The sequence below is a fragment of the Mercenaria mercenaria genome, unplaced genomic scaffold, assembly GCF_021730395.1.
Source record: "Mercenaria mercenaria strain notata unplaced genomic scaffold, MADL_Memer_1 contig_1753, whole genome shotgun sequence".
Classification (NCBI taxonomy): domain Eukaryota; kingdom Metazoa; phylum Mollusca; class Bivalvia; order Venerida; family Veneridae; genus Mercenaria; species Mercenaria mercenaria.
The window spans coordinates 33,669-53,223 of NW_026459755.1; the positions used below are offsets into that span (position 1 = coordinate 33,669).

Below are 19,555 nucleotides of genomic sequence, written 5' to 3' on the forward strand. Positions count from 1 at the left end.
GATGTCGTGCGCACGAGATTATTTAATCTAAAAAAATAATTGCATGTCCTAAACATACCACCGTACATACGCGTACATATCCTTGTATGCATGCAAATATATATTTACGCTTGTACAATAACTTTTATACGTGCACGTATATTTTGAAGCGTGCGCGTACGAAAAGTAAACTTTCGACGCACGCAGTTTAATGAGACCAAAAAAAAACTGCATGTATATTTCATCAATAATTCTCGATATTTCATCAATTTATTATTTATATTCATTGTGCAAAATCATTTTATTTTCTGCATTTATGAGTTTAAGTTAGTCAATATAATTGCCCCATAATTCAAATAATTTTTTATGAGTTTAAACTACATAATTTAAGGTAATTCTGCACGTTTGATCAATCGGAGGTAATGGCGTAACGTTATTTATCCGGAAAAGGTAGAATAAAGCCTGGATTCGGCGATCATTTTAAGAAGTTAAGGAACAGGTGAGTGAATTTGTTACAGCAGCAACGTTACTATGTGTCTAAAGGTAAAATGTGATATTAAAAACTGACACATTAAATAATTCCGAAAATCCGATAATGTCTTAAAATTAGCTTAAAGGCCTAACTAAACTAAAGGAACCAGCGTGGGAGCCATCTGGTCTAGTCGCGTAATGGCTGCCAGGTATTTGAACACTAATTTTTCACTTGGCATGGCAACAGAGGTCAAAATTAAAGCTAGTTTTTGTTTAAATTTCATTGTGGATGTATCTGTGACATTTTGGTAGGAAAAATGTGAGAGCAGGTTGTATATGGTGAAGTGAATCTCAATTGTAGTATGAGTAGTACTTCCAGGTCACAGCAGTGTGATTTTGATGTCAGTTTACAGTAAGCAAATGTGACCAGGGAAATCTCTCTTAGAAGATACATGACCCCTACTTTTCTCTTCGTTTTATATCAGTTTTACAACAACTTTAAAATGAGGTAAGGATCAGCTTTATCATAACTCTTTAAAATGCGGTAAGGATTTTTTCTCTGAAATGGGTCTAGCTATGTTTGGTAGCTCTTTAAAAATGTCAGTTTTATATAGAATATATAGGGAAAACTATTTAACTGGTTGTGACCTGAAATGTGCGGGTCTTTAATCGTGCGCACATTTTTATATCTTAAAAAAAGCACACGGGTCTATACATTTTATTTCACCATAGCATAGGCCGAATGTTTATCGAGACTCTGTAACAGTGTAAAAAAAAGTTTTGATCCGAACGTGCAGAACTCCCTTTAAGTAATGGGAGTTAACACAAGTAGAATATTCACACAGGCGCACCGGTTTAGCTGTCAAAACCGAAACAAGAAGAAAAAAACAAACGTTTTGAAAAAGGTACATTATCATTGTACTAGTTAGATTATTTCAGTTTACATTGCATTAATTATCAAAGGCGTGAATACTCGATACTTTTTATGAAATACGTTTGTTTCTTTTAAATAATACATAAGTTAGTAAATATGTAGATCTACGTGACCTAGTTTGCCGGGACTGTTTGGTTGAAATCACAGGCCCCATCTAAGTTATTATTCTAACGATATCCTTATGGTATAGCATTTATATAGTAAGTTTTTCTTACTATATAATGCTTTACCATAAGGATACCGTTAGATCGGGCCTGTGGCTAAATCATAGTAAATGAAATAAATCGAAATTGTCTTTTGAAATCTTTATTTTGTGTAGGTATTTATCTGCTACTCATTATATATAGTCGCCACCAATATATTAGGGCGTTTCATAATATCATGCAAAAACTGTTTTGGCAAAGTTAAAAACTTACGGTGTCCCGGTAGGGCTGTCACCGCATGCTAAAACTTGAAACATGAATTCCTTTAAGATGGACGTTCACTGATAGTTTTGAAATTAGTTTGACATTTCAATTAACTTCTGCCACGGTATCCTGTAGGCAATTTTACAGCACGGTTGTTCAAAATTACAGTCATATGATTATTTCAAAGTTACATCTATAGGCTATATATAATAAACACTGGTTATACAGCTGTATATTTCAGTTGACTGTAAAACAGTTCGAATTGTGCAAATGAGATACAGTATAGAAAATAAAAACTTACAGCTGTAGAAATGAAAATGTTACAGCTGTAAATATGCTTAAAAGGTGTGGAAAAAGATGGCATTATTTCAGGGTACAATTTGTTTGGAAGTGCATATATCTAGGGTAAGGGTTCGTACCTCTAGACAAGCTTGTTAGGGGTTTTCTAAGGGTATAGTATGGTCCTTCTTTTTCTAGAGATTTAGGGTAATTTACTTATCCAGTGTTCACTTAAAACTTGGATCTAAATGATTAACAGATATCAATCAGCGTTCACCCGATTGTTATCTTTTCTTTCAAAACCTATAACCGAGGAACTCCAAATGAATACACTGTTCCGGGCCGATAAGTTTGTTGTAAAATAAACTGTTGATAACAGAATAATGAGTGACTCTAACCCATGAATGAATTATATTTGAAATTCAGCAGAGAAAAAAAAATAAATTAGGCATAGTAATATGCACTTATTTATTTTGTTATTTAACAAGATATAATGATAATCGGCACGGAACTAATTGTTTAATAATCAATTAACCGACATTAAGTAAAAGAAACTGTTTGCGAAAACGTCCCTTTTAGCTACCAGATGTGTGGAAAACATAAATACCCGAAGGGTTAATTATGCCTCCTACCACACAGTGTTGTGGGAGACATATTGATTTACTCCAGTCTGTCTGTCTGTCTGTCACAAAGCGTGTCCGCACTCTTAAGTCGAACATTTCTCATCCGATCTTCACCAAACTTGAACAAAATGTGTTTGCCAATAAGTCCCCGGCCAAGTTCGTTAACTAGCCAAATCGGCCCAGGCTCTTGGGAATTATGGCCCTTGACCATAATTACTGAACCATTCATCCTAATCACCTAGACATAAAAATACTGAACCATCCATCCTAAAACTTGCTCCAAAAATTACAGAACCATTCATCCTAGTCCACCTAGACTCACTAAACACTGAACCATTCATCCTAAAACTTACTCCTGAAGTGTACTTTTTTAGCTCCTCTATTCGGAGAATAGGGGGCATTTCTACTCACCCCGGCGTCAGCGTGAGCTTTCTTGGTTAAAGTTTTTCGGCAACCTTAGTTTTTCTGTCATATCTTTGTTACTATTGCTTATATCTTACTGTAACTTCACATAAACATTGTCCAGCATACAAACAAAGTATATGCAGGGGCTGGACCCATTATACCTAAGGTCAAGGTCACCAAGGTGTTATATTTAGGTTATTTTTAAGGTTAAAGTTTTTTGGCAACCTTTGTTTTTCTGTCATATCTTTGTTACTATATCTTATATCTTACTGTATGTTCAGATAAACATTGTCCAGCATACAAGCAAAGTATGTGCAGGGGCTGGGCCCATTATACCTAAGATCAAGGTCACCAAGGTGTTATACTTAGGTTATTTTTAAGGTTAAAGTTTTTTGGCAATCTTTGTTTTTCTGTCATATCTTTGTTACTATTGCTTATATCTTACTGTAAGTTCACATAAATATTGTCCAGCATACAATCAAAGTTTGTGCAAGGGCTGTGCCCATTAAACTAAAGGTCTCAAGGTCAAGGGCACAAATTTGTTATACTTGGGATTATTTTCATGTTAATTTTTATCAAAAGTTTCGTTTATACTTTAAAAGGTAATAATTTGAAACTAAAATTGTTTCTTTATAATCATCATCTACATGTGTGGTTACAATCCCCATAACTTTTATTGTGTTTTTGACAGAATTATGCCCCTTTCATACATAAAGTTTTTTGGCAATCTTCGCCTTCTGGATATTAATTTAGTACAATATAAGATAAAGACTTGAAACCTTAAAATGTATCTTTATCATCATCATCTGCCTGTATGGTATTAATCCCCATAACTCTGATTTGTATTTTTGACCAAATTATGCCCCTTTCATACTTAAATTCTTTGACAAACTTCATTTTCTGGACATAACTTTGGTACTATATAAGATAATGACTTGAAACTTAAAGTATATATTTACAATCATCATCTGCATGTGTGGTAACAATTTCAATAACTCTGTGTTCTTGATAAAATTGTGCCCCTTGGTGTATCTTCCTTTTATAGTAGAAGTCTTTTATTGAGACATGTATTCATTTTACGGCCAACTCGCCGAATAGTAGAGCGCGCTGTCTGTAAGAAGCTCTTGTTTACTATTCAGATGATTAGGCAGTTGGGGGAGACATCCGCTTTTCTCAAAAGCAGCTCTAGTTATTATTAAAAGTAGTGTTTTTTCACAACATAATTAAATCTTTAATCTTTTTTTCTGCTAGTCCGTATCCTCGTGATTTATTTGGTGTTCCTCGGTTATTTACGTTTCGAAAGAAAATGTAACCAATCGTGTGAACGTTGGTATATGTAAACCATTTAGATCCAAGTTTAAGGTGAATACTGATGAAGTCTTATTTGTTATAAAATTTTCAACAAAATTTGAATCTCTGGAAAAACGGAGGTCCGTACCCCTAGAAAACCCCAAACAGGCTTGTCTAGATATGGATCCGTACCTCTAGAATCAGATTCTAGAGGTACAGATCCGTACCCCTAGACAAATTTCCATTTTTTTTTTGCCGGATGAATTGTAATTCTCTAAAAAGGGTAGCATTTACTACAAAAATTGCAAAATAAATGATCTAGTAAGTAATAAAATATGTTTACAGTATAGCAGTTGCAAAATGTAAGGGTAGGATACAAATTAGAAACTATCTAATCAGATCTTGTTTATAAAACTTTCCTTGTCATGGAAACATATGGCATTTCTGTGATTATTTCTTTCAAACTTAAAAGCTTCAAACATAGTGTAAATAGTTAATGTATGTATTTATATATTGTATGCCCTTTTACAACTATATTAGATAATCAAACATTTGTACTTAAAATTCCAGTATTTTTGAGGAAATGTGGTGACATGATGGCTGACAGTACTCATGTTTCCCTCCAAAAAAAATACAGCTGCAATGTTGAGACATAACCATTTTACAGCTGTAACTTTCAATTGTTTTTGTACAGAACTCTGTATTTTTGAGAGCTACATGTTTTACACCTGTAAATTTCAACAGTATTTCTGGTCATTTTCCATTCATAGGTCTTTTACAGCTGTAATTTCAAAATACATGGCTTTTACAGACCTATTACAGCTGTAAACAAGATCCTAATTTCGGACAGGATCCTACATCAAAGATTGATGTACTGACACAACACTCTAACAGGGTCACTTTAAGTCTACTCATAAAAAAATGAAAACACCTCATTTTCTAGTGTATTAAACATCTTTTTTAACACTAAACAGGTTTCTGTAAACTTAACTTGGTCGAATGCTTTCTAACTTCACACATGCCTTCGACATTATAAGATAACCTCACAAGGCAAGTAACATATCTCTAGATTAAGATAACTTTTATTTTGTCACAGTCAAGCCCTTTTTCAACTTTAGAAATTTTGGATAAAGTTTTACATGTAAGCCGGCTTCTCCAAAACGGCTGGGTCATATGCTTTCAAGCTTCACACAGTTATAAGATAGCCTGACACAACATTATAAGATAGCTTGATATAGGGCAAGTAGTACAACTCCAGCTTTTATTTTGTCACAATCAAGCCCCTTTTCAACTTAGACAAGGCAGTCTGAAAGACAGCTAAATCCCCCGCCACTGTTATGGATAGTGAAAGGGTAAACTTTTGACCTTGAGCTGTGACCTTGACCTTGAACTGACATGGCTGATTCATGAATTCAGCAAATCATCTTGATGAGGTGATAATTTGACCCAAGTTTCATGAAAATTTTTCAAGGGGTTTAGGCGATACAGAGCTCAAACCTTTGACATTGAGTTATGACCTTGACCTTGAGTTGACAAGGCTGACTCATGAGGTCTTGATGAGGTGATCATTTGACCCAAGTTTGATGAAAAGCCTTCAAGGGGTTTAGGAGATACAGGGTGTACACAAAATGGAAGGCTAAAACCTTTGACCCTAAGTTGTGGCCTTGACATTGAGCCGGCATGGCTGACTCATAACATTTGCACATTGTCTCGATGAGGTGATCATTTGACCAAAGTTTTATAAAATTCCTTCAAGGGGTTTAGGAGATATAGAGCGGACACGAAATGGAAGGCTAAAACCTTTGACATTTTGTGACTTTGACCTTGAGCCGGCATGGCTGACTCATGAGTTCTGCACATCGTCTTGATGAGGCGATCATTTGACCAAAGTTTTATAAAATTCCTTGAAGGGGTTTAGGAGATATAGAGCTGACACAAAATGGAAGACTCAAAGCTTTGACCTTGAGTTGTGACCTTGACCTTGAGCCGACAAGGCTGATTCATGAGTTCTGCACATCGTCTTGATGAGGCGATCATTTGACCAAAGTTTTATAAAATTTCTTCAAGGGGTTTAGGAGATAAAGAGCGGACACGAAATGGAAGGCTAAAACCTTTGACATTTTGTGACTTTGATCTTGAGCCGGCATGGCTGGCTCATAACTTTTGCACATTGTCTCGATGAGGTGATCATTTGACCAAAGTTTTATAAAATTCCTTCAAGGGGTTTAGGAGATATAGAGCGGACACGAAATGGAAGGCTAAAACCTTTGACAGTTTGTGACTTTGACCTTGAGCCGGCATGGCTGACTCATGAGGTCTTGATGAGGTGATCATTTGACCCAAGTTTGATGAAAATCCTTCAAGGAGTTTAGGAGATACAGAGTGTACACAAAATGGAAGACTCAAACCTTTGACCCTAAGTTGTGGCCTTGACATTGAGCCGGCATGGCTGACTCATAACTTTTGCACATTGTCTCGATGAGGTGATCATTTGACCAAAGTTTTATAAAATTCCTTCAAGGGGTTTAGGAGATATAGAGCGGACACGAAATAGAAGGCTCAAACCTTTGACCTTGAGTTGTGACCTTGACCTTGAGCCGACAAGGCTGATTCATGAATTCTGCACATCGTCTTGATGAGGCGATCATTTGACCAAAGTTTTATAAAATTCCTTGAAAGGGTTTAGGAGATATAGAGCGAACACAAAATGGAAGTCTCAAACCTTTGACCTTGAGTTGTGACCTTGACCTTGAGCCGACAAGGCTGATTCATAAATTCTGCACATCGTCTTGATGAGGCGATTATTTGACCAAAGTTTTATAAAATTCCTTCAAGGGGTTTAGGAGGTATAGATTGGACACGAAATGGAAGGCTAAAACCTTTGACATTTTGTGACTTTGATCTTGAGCCGGCATGGCTGACTTATAACTTTTGCACATTGTCTCGATGAGGTGATCATTTGACCAAAGTTTTATAAAATTCCTTCAAGGGGATTAGGCGATATAGAGCGGACACGAAATGGAAGGCTAAAACCTTTGACATTTTGTGACTTTGACCTTGAGCCGGCATGGCTGACTAATGAGTTCTGCACATCGTCTTGATGAGGCGATCATTTGACCAAAGTTTTATAAAATTCCTTTAAGGGGTTTAGGAGATATAGAGCGGACACAAAATGGAAGGCTCAAACCTTTGACCTTGAGTTGTGACCTTGACCTTGAGCCAACAAGGCTGATTCATGGGTTCTGCACATTGTCTTGATGAGATGATCATTTGACCCAAGTTTCATGAAAATCCTTCAAGGGGTTTAGGAGATATGGAGCGGACACGAAAGTGTTACGGACATACGGAAGGCCCGGGAGACCATTCCTATAATAAAACCCCCACCACTCGTGGCGGGGGATTAAAAATTTGGTAAAAGTTTTGAATGTAAGCTGGTTTCCGGAAAACTACTGGGTCATATGCCATGTCTTCAATACATTATAAGATAACCTCACAGGACAAGTAAAATAAATCTAGCTTTTATTTTGTGACAATCAAGCCCCTTTCCAAGGTAAAAATCTTGGTTAGAGTTTTGCTTGTATGCAGGTTTCTGAAAAACTACTGGGCCATATGCTTTCAAACTTCACACGTGTCTTAGGCTTTATTGGTAGACACAACAGTGTAAGTTACATACGACCGCACATGTCAAGTTACATGTAATTACCTAGACATATTTTGGCAATATTATGCCCGTTGCTTATTTAGTAAATGTTTGCTTTTGTATGTAAGCTTGTATTAGCTGTAAAGGTTTCAAACAGCAGCGTGCGTTGCCATTAGACAGTTCTTCTTGGCATTTACCCTTTCTCCTTGGGAAGCTATTGCTCTTAGCATATAGCAGCGGTGTGCAACTTATTTTGAAATATTAGGGGGTTATTTTTAGCTCATCTGTCACAAAGTGACAAGGTGAGCTTTTGTGATCGCGCGGCGTCCGTCGTCCGTGCGTCCGTGCGTAAACTTTTGCTTGTGACCACTTTAGAGGTCACACTTTTCATGGGATCTTTATGAAAGTTGGTCAGACTGTTCATCTTGATGATATCTATGTTAAGTTCGAAACTGGGTCAGGTGCGGTCCAAAACTAGGTCAGTAGGTCTAAAAATAGAAAATCCTTGTGACCTCCCTAGAAGCCATATTTTTAAATTGATCTTTATGAAAATTGGTCAGGATATTCACCTTGATGATATCTAGGTCAGATTCGAAACTGGGTCACGTGCAGTCAAAAACTAGGTCAGTAGCTTTAAAAATAGAGAAACCTTGTGACCTCTCTAGAGGCCATACTTTTCAGTGGATCTTCGTGAAAATTGGTCAGAATGTTCACCTTGATGATATCTAGTTCAAGTTTGAAACTGGGTCAGCTGCGGTCAAAAACTAGGTCAGTAGGTCTACGTCGTCCGTGTGTCCGTGCTTAAACTTTTGCTTGTGACCACTGGGACACGTGCCATCAAAAAGTAGGTCATTAGGTCAAATAATAGAAAAACCTTGTGACCTCTCTAGAGGCGATATTTATCATGGGATCTGTATGAAAGTTGGTCTGAATATTCATCTTGATGATATCTAGATCAAGTTCGAAACTGGGTCAGCTGCGGTCAAAAGCTAGGTCAGTAATCTAAAAGTAGAAAAACCTTGTGACCTCCCTAGAGGCCATATTTTTCAATAGATCTTCATGAATATTGGTCATAGTGTTCACCTAGATGATATCTAGATAAAGTACGAAACTGGGTCACGTGCGGTCAAAAACTAGGTCAGTAGGTCTTAAAATAGAAAAACCTTGTGACCTCTCTAGAGTCCATACTTTTCAATGGATCTTCTTGAATATTGGTCAGAATGTTCACTTTGATAATATCTAGTTCAGGTTCGAAACTGGGTTACCTGCCCTCAAAAACTAGGTCAGTAGCTCAAATAATAGAAAAACTTTGTGACCTCTCTAGAGTCGATATTTTTCATGGGATCTGTATGAAAGTTGGTCTGGATATTCATCTTGATGATATCTAGTTCAAGTTTGAAACTGGGTCAGCTGCGGTCAAAAACTAGGTCAGTAGGTCTACGTCGTCCGTGTGTCCGTGCTTAAACTTTTGCTTGTGACCACTCTAGAGGTCACATTTTTCATGGGATCTTTATGAAAGTTGGTTCGAATGTTCATCTTAATAATAGCTAGATCAAGATCGAAACTCGGTCATGTGCGGTCCAAAACTAGGTCAGTAGGTCTAAAAATAGAACGTTTGCTTGTGACCACTCTAGAGGTCACATTTTTCATAGGATCTTTATGAAAGTTGGTCAGAATGTTCATCTTGATAATATCTAGGTCAAGTTCGAACTAGGTCATGTGCGATTTAAAACTAGATCAGTAGGTCTAAATATAGAAAATCCTTGTGACCTCCCTAGAGGCCATATTGTTCAATGGATCTTCATGAAAATTGGTCAGAATGTTTATCTTGATGATATCTAGGTTAATTTTGAAACTGGGTCACGTGCGGTCAAAAACTAGGTCAGTAGGTCTAAAATAGTGAAACTACTTGGTGGTTTTTAATGAAACTTAGCCACAATGAACTGGGTTGCGTGTGGACAGGTGGGCGATTCAGGACCAGCATGGTCGTCTTGTTTTAGTTCGCGCAATAGTATTGTAATAAGTAAGCCAAAAATGCGAGTAAGGTGAATCGATATTTCGAGATACATAGTCTATAATTTTGAGTAACGTAAGACAAAATGTTGTGTTAATAAGCCGTAATTTCGAGTTATCTAAGTCAAATCTTTGAGAGTCTAAGTCAGAATATCTAGTTACCAAGTCGCAATTTTGAGTTAGTATGTAGAAAATTTAGTTGAAAATAATAAACATGTAACAGTTATGTTATGCCGTTGTTCAGATATACAACACACACAAAAGCATTTTAACTAACGTTGTATTGATTCGTCGATACCTTTCAATGCAAAAATAATATCGTCCGTGCGCTAGCAAGCTAATGATTGATTTAAAGTATAGATATTCTGTCATAACTAATTATACTACTAGCCACAACATATATGTATCTTGATCTAAACTAAATTAACTCATTTATTCTACACATCCTGTTTAACTCGTATATATTCATCATTCTATATTTCTGCAGAATGGCGGAAGGAGGTGATTTACCGTCTGTAAAAGATGGTTCAGATGCGGATTTCGAGATAACGTGTACACCTTGTGGAGAAGACAGTGTAAGAGAAGAGGCCATCAAGTATTGTCAAGAATGTCAAGAATATTTATGTGCAATGTGCACCAAGCATCATGGTCGGCCAAAAGCTACAAGAACACATAGACTTGTCGATAAAAATGATGCCAAACAGAGCTCATTTGTTGTTAAGACAAAATGCCATTATCATCCGGACCGAGACATTGAAATGTATTGCGAAGCACATGACATGGTATATTGTACTATGTGCATAGCCACAGAACATAGGTAACGTCTGAAAGAGATTTTTCTTAATTTTCTGTTTAGTCTATTAAAATTAATTTTGTCAGAATAGCGATGCAATAGTTTGTGCTGGGTTTAAGTTCACACGTATAAAATTCAGCTAATGCGGGTCTAGAATCAATTGCAGAGGGAGTCACGAAGACTCAGAATCAGACGCATTGTTCACTCCGGAATTTGCTGTATGCTTTAACTGCCGTTGTCGATCACACAAGTCATTGCGTGGAATAATTTTCACGCCTCATCGTGTTTGAGTATATTGTATCATAGCTCGGTGTTTTTTCTTAACAAATCTAGAGCAGGTAAATCGTATACACTGAGTGCAGGGTGGGGTAACTAAAAGTGTGCAGGTATTAGAAACCCGCGCGCTAGTTACTGCACTGTTGGATATGAAAGTATCCAAGCTAATCTGGAACAGCTGCTGCTGGGTGTATTTTATTGATTTTCTGTTCTGGCATTGGTTTATTTTACCTAGGCTTTACACATTTGTAAAGCAAGGATTTTAAGTACTCACTGAACTGCTACATTTGCCAATGTGGAACGCCTACTGAACTACCATATATGGATGGCAATGATACAAAACAGAAAGAACATTAAAACTCTCGGGTAAACGATTTATACTCGGGGGCTATCCCCCCTCGTACAAATCGTTTACCCTGGAGTTTCAGTGCTCTTTCTATTACTTAAACTATGCTTTTGATTTTTGAACATTTGCTATACATTTATTTCTTCATTAGTTCTAATCCATTTTTGATGTCTATTTTGAATTAATTTCAGATCATGTGCTGGCGTTAACAACATAGAGGACAAGTTGGAACCGTGTGTTAATCAAACTGAGATTCATCAAGTGCTAGATGAAACCAAGAACGCACTAGAAACCATTAAAGCTGTGGTCGTAAAGCAACAGAAGAATATTGTTTCTCTCAAAGAGCAAAGAAACGTCATACAGGACAAGCTGGAAGACGTTAAGACAAGCTTGATAGAACATATCCTTAAACTGAAGATGGAGACGTCATACTTTATAGACGAAACATATGCCAAGACGAAAGAAGAACTTGAGTTTGAAATTAATGTATCAACTAACATGATAAAAAACTTGGAGAAAACGTTAGAGCAAATGCAATTAGTTCATAATTTGGACGCAAGACAACAGTTCATTCAGATGAAACTGGTGAAGATAACTTTAACAGATACTAACACGTTACATTCCAACAGTGAATTAAATGGAACAAAATCAATTTGTTTCACAGAAAACACAGATTTAGTAACCTCCGTAATGACGGCAAATGCTTTTGGACAGGTAAAACCATCGAAGTCAAAGCAGTACAAAATGAAGTCGAAGAAAGAGTTCAATGTAAAACTGGGAACTGACAAAAATATATGTTTCATTTCCGATGTCTGTCAACATCAGGATGGTACAATCATGCTGACTGACCATAATAATAGTAATGTTAAGAGACTAGAGAGTGACTACAAGCTGAAGGACACATGTGACCTAGCCGCAAGTCCAAGGGGCATATGTTTCATTAGTCAGAATGAAGTAGCTGTCAAAATGAGCAACAACACCATCCAGTTCATAGACGTTAGTAATACCTTGTCTAAAACGAGATGTGTAGATATAGTTCATGGGAGCCAGCTTGGACTTACATTTTGTATGGGAGAGCTGTGGACATCTAGCATCGGTGGTATTGTTAACGTGTACAGTACTACAGGAAACCTTGTTAAGTCTATTGACAAGAATAGGAAAGTTAAGCCCTTATTTAAATCAGTCACTCAACATTTGGCTGCCAGTGGCGATAGCGTTATCGTGACATATAGCAGTGATGGTGCTGTCTGTTTTAACAAGGATGGTACGATAAGGAGGGAACTACGTAGTAGTGGATTGAAAGATACCCGAGGTGTCTGTGTATTAGACGATGGAATCGTATTACTCAGTGGATGTAACTCCAACAATATCGTGATGTTCAGCAGCGATGGAAAATGTCTTGGAGAGTTGGTGGCCAAAGATGCTGGATTGAAAGAACCTATCAATCTGTGTTATGATGTTAATAAGCATAGTATAATTGTAACATGCCGAAACTGTGACACGATAAGTGTTGTTGAACTTAGAGAATAAAAAGAACATTCCTCCTCCTTAAGAGACACATATTATTAGGGACGTTTCTATGTTATTATGTCAGTTATGATTAAATTACGTTTCGATATCATTCGAAAAGTTTATTCAATCTATACACTACGTGCACATTTCATATTCTATTCCGTGTGTAACCGAATTATATATTGATAAATAGTATAATTTCGAATAGTATAAATAGAAAATAAACTACTTTTCTTTTTAACAAAACAATGACAGTTAGGGTAAATGATTCACAACTGATTTCGCATCAGTTCAGTTCGAGGTATCAGAGTCAAAGTGGTATAAATACATACGATATCGACAAAGTAGTGGTTAGAACCGTTTCGCTCTCATCCTCGGAGTTGTTTACAGCTGGAAAATCTTATTCGAAAGACTCCCTGGTCGATTTCCTTTCTAAAACAAATACTGTTATCGTATAAAGAACTAGAGTTGTCAAATGAGTGACGAATTATACCCCCACAATATGGCCTTGTCACAGAACTAAGCCAATTTTAAAGCAGAACTTGCTTGACCTTTGACCTACTGACCTCAAAATCAATACAGGTCATCTGTTGGTCATGACCAACCTCCCTATGAAGTTTCATGATCCTCAGAACAAGCTTTCTCAAGTTATTGTCCGGAAAATGTCTAAATGTACTGGGTCACTCCGACCTTTGACCTTTGAAACTCAAAATTAATAAGGGTCATCTGCTAGTCATGACCAACCTCAGTTTCGTGATCCTAGTCCGGAGTATTCTGAAGTTATTGTCCAAAAACCATTTTAAATATTCCAGGTCACTGTGACCTTGACCTTTGACCTACTGACCTCAGAATCATAAGGTGTCCTCAGCTGGTCATAACCAAACTACCAATTTTCATGATCCTGGGTCCAAGCGTTCTCAAGTTATCATCCGGAAACTGTTTAACTGTTCCGTGTCATTGTGACCTTGACCTTTGGCCTACTAACTTTAAAGTCGAACTTGACTTGTATTTTATCATGTTACATCCATGTACAAAAATGATTCTAGACAGAATAGTTCTCATTGACAAGTTATCAGCCAGAAACCATATAACTGTTCCGAGTCACTGTGACCTTGACCTTTGATCTACTGACCTCAAAGTCGAACTTGACCTGTATTTCATGATGTTACACATGTGTACAAAATTTTATAATCCTAGGCCTAAATGTTGAAAGGTTATCACCCGGAAACTGTTTTACTGTTCAGGGTCACTGTCACCTTTGACCTACTGACCCCAAAGTCGAACTTGACCTGTATTTTTTCAGGTTACATCTGTGTACAAAAATTATGATCCTGGACCCAAGCGTTCTCAAGTTATCATCCGGAAACCGTTTAACTGTTCAGAGTTACTGTGACTTTGACCTTTGACCTACTGACCCCAAAGTCGAACTTGACCTGTATTTTCTGATGTTACATCCTTGTACCAAAAAATATTTAAAACGGTCAAGCCTTTCATGAATTATAGTCCGGAAACCATGAAAACCAACGGACCGACTGACCGACCGACAAGCTCACTCCTATATACACCCCAAACTTCGTTTTGTGGGTGGTATAATAATTATTTTGAGAGAGAGGGTTACATAAATATATTTACATTCGCCCTATTCTTTTGACGTATGAACAGCAATAAAAATAAAAAGGCGCGAAAGTAAAGGCGCTGCTAAGTGATAACCGACCGCTGATTTGACGACGTCCGCGTATAGTCAGGGAGAACGTTCCTTAGATGACGTCGCAGTTAGTTCAGTCTGGTGAACAGAATGGCCGGGAAGCTGATTTTAATGACTGTAGTTAAAATATTTTCTGAGCTACGCGCAACAAAACATTAAAATGACCAATTTTTTACTAAGTCAGGGGCCATACCTCCTACACAACTGAATGAATCTGGACGCGAAGCCACAGAAAGACATTTGCATTGCACATGCTGACCAACATTCCTGTAACCTTTGGTGACTCTAGTTCAAATACTTTTGGAGCTACGCGCGACAAAACATTAAAATGACCAATTGTTTACTAAGTCAGGGGCCATAACTCCTACACGACTGAATGAATCCGAACGCAAAACCCCCAGGTGCACAACTACGCATGCTGACCAACATTCCTGTAAAGTTTTGTGACTCTAGGTCGAATACTTTTGGAGCTAGGCGCGACACAACACTAAAATGACCGATTTTTTCAAAATCAGGGACTATAACTCCTACACGACTGAATGAATCCCGACGCGAAACGCCAGATGCACAACTACACATGCTGACCAACATTCCTGTAAAGCTTTGTGACTCTAGGTCGAATACTTTTGGAGCTAGGCGCGACAAAACACTAAAATGACCGATTTTTTTCAAAATCAGGGACTATAACTCCTACACGACTGAATGAATCCGGACGCGAAACGCCAGATGCACAACTACACATGCTGACCAACATTCCTGTAAAGTTTTGTGACTCTAGGTCAAATACTTTTGGAGCTAGGCGCGACACAACAGTTCCGGAAGGACGGACGGACTGACAAGCGCAAATCTATATGCCCCCACAACTCACGGGGGTGGGGTGGGGGTGGGGGTGCACAAAAAGTTGAAACTCCAATTGTGAAAGGTTCTGTACATGTACCTCTAGGTTGAGATGTCGAAATAACGAAATTAAGACAAACGTTCAAGTTTCACCATCGTAGTTTTACATTTTCATCCTCTGTGTTTCGACTTTTCAGTACCGTGTCTCAGACTTGAGCATCGTTGTTTCTGCACTTTCACAACGAATGTTCACTTTTTAATGGGCTTGCTTACAGAATAAATTTATTCTACATTACATTTATTTTATGCTAACTGACGAAATACTGTTTTATCGATGAGATATAATCCATATCATTCACTACATATCACTCACTGTAAATGCCGACCTACTTGTACATTGTGTATGAATTTTATAGTTTTTTAAATTATTTTACTTAACAATGAGAATTTCATAACGTTATGCAGCAAAAAAAAATTAAAATAATATGGAACTTTATGTTGTGTGCCTCTTTCTAACGTCACAACACGTCTGGCGTCATGTCTGTATATGCGCGTCTGTTTCCTGCGCTGAGATTAAAATTTATTGTAATATGCAAATCTCAACGTAATTTAGCATGAAATAAAAAGAAAATTTGAATACGGAATACATCTTACCTCGAAGTGAAAACTTTTTAACAGTTTCACTCGCGCTACGCGCTCGTGAAAATATTTGAAATTTTCTCACTTCTCTTGAGATATATTCCATATTCACTCAAAACAAGCAAATATCCTTCATTGACGTCGACGTCGTTTATAGTATAGGAGACGTTGGTTTTAATTGTTATAATAGTTAAAGAAAGTACAATTTCGTTTCATGTTTCAACAATACAAGCTAACATGTGATAAAAAGAATATTCTACATTTTGCGAATTTCCGCATTGGATTTATTAAACGGATAAAATGCTAGGCAGAGCCTCGCATTTGATCATTTTACACAACTCATTGAATAAATTCAGTATGAAAAGACACTGTCTCATGTAATATCCTCTATGTATATTATGTCCCGTAGAAAGTTTTTTTTTTATTCGTAGCTACATATACATACAGGTAGTTGTCTTATCTGGTTCATTTACTTTCGGTCTGATGAAAAACTGATAATGAAATATGGTAACGGCAAACATTATTATGAAAATATCACACTACTAACTACGCTTGTAGAGCATGCGCATGTATTCTAGAAGCGCGTTATAAATGATATAACTAGCTTTACACTCAACCCTGTACTAAAACAAAAAAAGCCACTATCAAAAGTCCTTATTAAGGCACAATATTCGCTTTCCGTTCAATAACTGTAAAACGTAAGTGTTAATTTACCCATGTAAAGCGACCACCTGTCAACAAAGACCTATTTTTATTTCTTGCACACCGGACTGGCGTTTCTAGTGATTTTACCCATGTCTGGCACCGCCATGCCAGATGAATATCCTGCCATTCACGCATTGATTATATATTATTTATGTAAAATACGAAATAATCAGGTACCTTGATAGTTACTCATTTGCTTTATTTATTCTATTATTAATTATGTAAAATACGGTATGCAATCAGAATAAAAAGTTCATATGTATACAGTATGCAAGAAAAAATATCAGTCATGTGTTAACGAATCAGATATCAATATCCGTCCTTCTGCCACCTGATATGGGTATGAAGGCAGTTACATGCGGAGAACAGGATGTCATGGTACAGAATCCAGGAACATTGGTAAGGTTAACTGCCCGCCATTACTGAAGTGAAATACTGTTGAAAAAATGGACAATAAAACGTTAGTGTTGTAACAATATCTGTCAAGGAAAAGTATTTTTTCTTGTAAACTAAACTATAACATCACTGAGTTTAACTATAAGTTATTTTTGTAAATGAGTTTTGTTAGATTTGCATTAGATTATCGTGTGTCATTCTACGAAAGATATTCTATCTATATCCTGCGCACACATGTATATCAATTCATAAACTATTATCAATTTAACGCAGTGGAGATAGTAACATTTACTTTGATAACACAATAAGAATTTCCACAAAGTCGCCATTAAAGGTTCTTTTGTGAAACCGAAACAAGATAAAAAAGGTATGAACTTTTTTCTGCTATTTCAGTTTATCTAATATTGTATAGAGCTAGGTGTTTTTGTAACAAGTAAGTCTTTTTATTTTATGCTAACTAATGAAATACTGTATTCTATCAGTTAAATATTTTCATATTTCATCACTCACACTGAAAATATAAAATCTATATTTTCACACTGTGAGAGATATAGCTCCGCCCCCTCATTACATTGTGTATGAATTTTAAATTATTTGCTTAAAACAGGATGAAAATTGTAGCCGCACTTTGTTCTTTATAGTATATTTCTCGATTCAAATTATTTTACTTAAAGAGAATTTCATACCGTTATGCAGCAAGAAATAAAACAAAATGGAACTTTATGTTGCATGCGTCTTTATAACGTCACAGCACGTCTGACGTCATGTCTGTTTACGCGCGTCTGTTTCCCGCGCTGAGATTAAAATAGTTGCAAAATGCACATCTCAACGTAATTGAGAATAAAATAAAAAGAAAATGTGTTTGTTTTTCGTGAATATAGAATATATCTCACCTCGAAGTGAGAAAATTTTCACATTTTCACTCGCGCTACGCGCTCGTGAAAATATTTGAAATTTTCTCACTTCGAAGTGAGATATATTCCATATTCACTCAAAACAAACAGTATCCTCTATGTAATCAAAATAAAACGTATGAAATAATAAGTGTTGCCAATGCTTGTATGGTTTCTTTTGCTTGTAAACCATCGTTCTGCATTAATCATGGCATATTTACATTTAATAAATATAAAGCCTAAACAACATTGCCTTAGTGATATCAAGGATACTCCTTTCCGACAAATTGCATGACATTGTGAATAAAAAATCAGGAGCAAGAGGGCGTCATTCGAACTAGACACCATAATTTAGAAAAAGCATTACATTATAATAGCTAAAACTTTTTTTCTGAGCTGAATCGACACAGTACGTAGGCTAATATAATTTTCTTTAGATTTAACGATATTTTAAGCCCGCCCGCTTAGATCAGTAGGTAAAAGCGTTGGTTGGTCGTGAGTTCGATCCGCGGGCGGGGCGTATGTTCTCCGTGACTATTTGATAAACGACATTGTGTCTGAAATCATTAGTCTTCCACCTCAGACTCATGTGGCGAAGTTGGCAGTTACTTGCGGAGAACAGGTTCGTACTGGTACAGAATCCAGGAACACTGGTTAGGTTAACTGCCCGCCGTTACATGACAGAAATACTGTTGAAAAACGGCGTTAAACCCAAAACACACAAACAAACAAATTAATGATCTTTCAAGTAAAAACGAAGAATTGTGTTTTCTTGAAAGTCATCCAGGAATTTCTAGACGGTTCATGGATTTGCAAGAAGTTTTAAATGAACTCGGTGGCTGGACGTGATGACTACCCACTGTAATTTGGCGGATATTTACAATTCCATTTGCGTTTCGTATTCTGTATAACATAGACCCTAAATTTCCAACGACTTACCATTTAAATGCTACTTCGGGTTCGTTATTTCCATCATACAGAAGTGTACTGAGCCCGTCTTGCAACGAAAATGTACACGGGAACCTCGCTCTTCCAGCCTAGTTTCGTGGTAAATTATTAATACTCCATAGGCAAGATTTATGTTGACATCTACCTTAGACTTATGTCTAGAGCATAACTTTACAAACGTAAATAATGACCATAATAATTATTCTTGATATACCGCCACTCAATATTTTGTAAGTCGCAGGTCTATTTGCTAAATGACCGATATATATTCATTGCATACGTTATTAAAACGTTTGAAACTTAAGCTGTGAAAATAATTTCTTCGAACCTCGACTGAAGGTTTTGGATATTGACCGGTAGGGTTTTTGGTAAGTGTATACTACGCAATTTGTTCATTTAATCTAAGTAATGTTGTATGCAGTAACTAGATAAAATTGCACAGCAACTTTTCTTCCGTGAAACAA

At 36.8% G+C, this 19,555-nt stretch overlaps 1 protein-coding gene across 1 annotated transcript; it reads left to right on the top strand.

Annotated features, from left to right (window-relative positions):
* Positions 1-1,298: 1,298 nt before the first annotated feature.
* On the top strand, positions 1,299-13,425 carry LOC128551841 (uncharacterized). Its single transcript, XM_053532762.1, has 3 exons — positions 1,299-1,355; positions 10,529-10,858; positions 11,648-13,425. Exons 2-3 carry the CDS (start codon positions 10,530-10,532, stop codon positions 12,984-12,986), a joined length of 1,668 nt encoding a protein of 555 aa, XP_053388737.1. The 5' UTR covers positions 1,299-1,355; position 10,529; the 3' UTR covers positions 12,987-13,425.
* The last annotated feature ends 6,130 nt before the right edge of the window (positions 13,426-19,555 follow it).

Bases quoted from the DNA above. Each gene is read 5' to 3' on its own strand.
- LOC128551841 (XM_053532762.1), top strand. From the start codon at position 10,530: ATGGCGGAAGGAGGTGATTTACCGTCTGTAAAAGATGGTTCAGATGCG. The intron at 10,859-11,647 runs GTAACGTCTGAA...AATTAATTTCAG, and splicing joins TGCATAGCCACAGAACATAG to ATCATGTGCTGGCGTTAACA.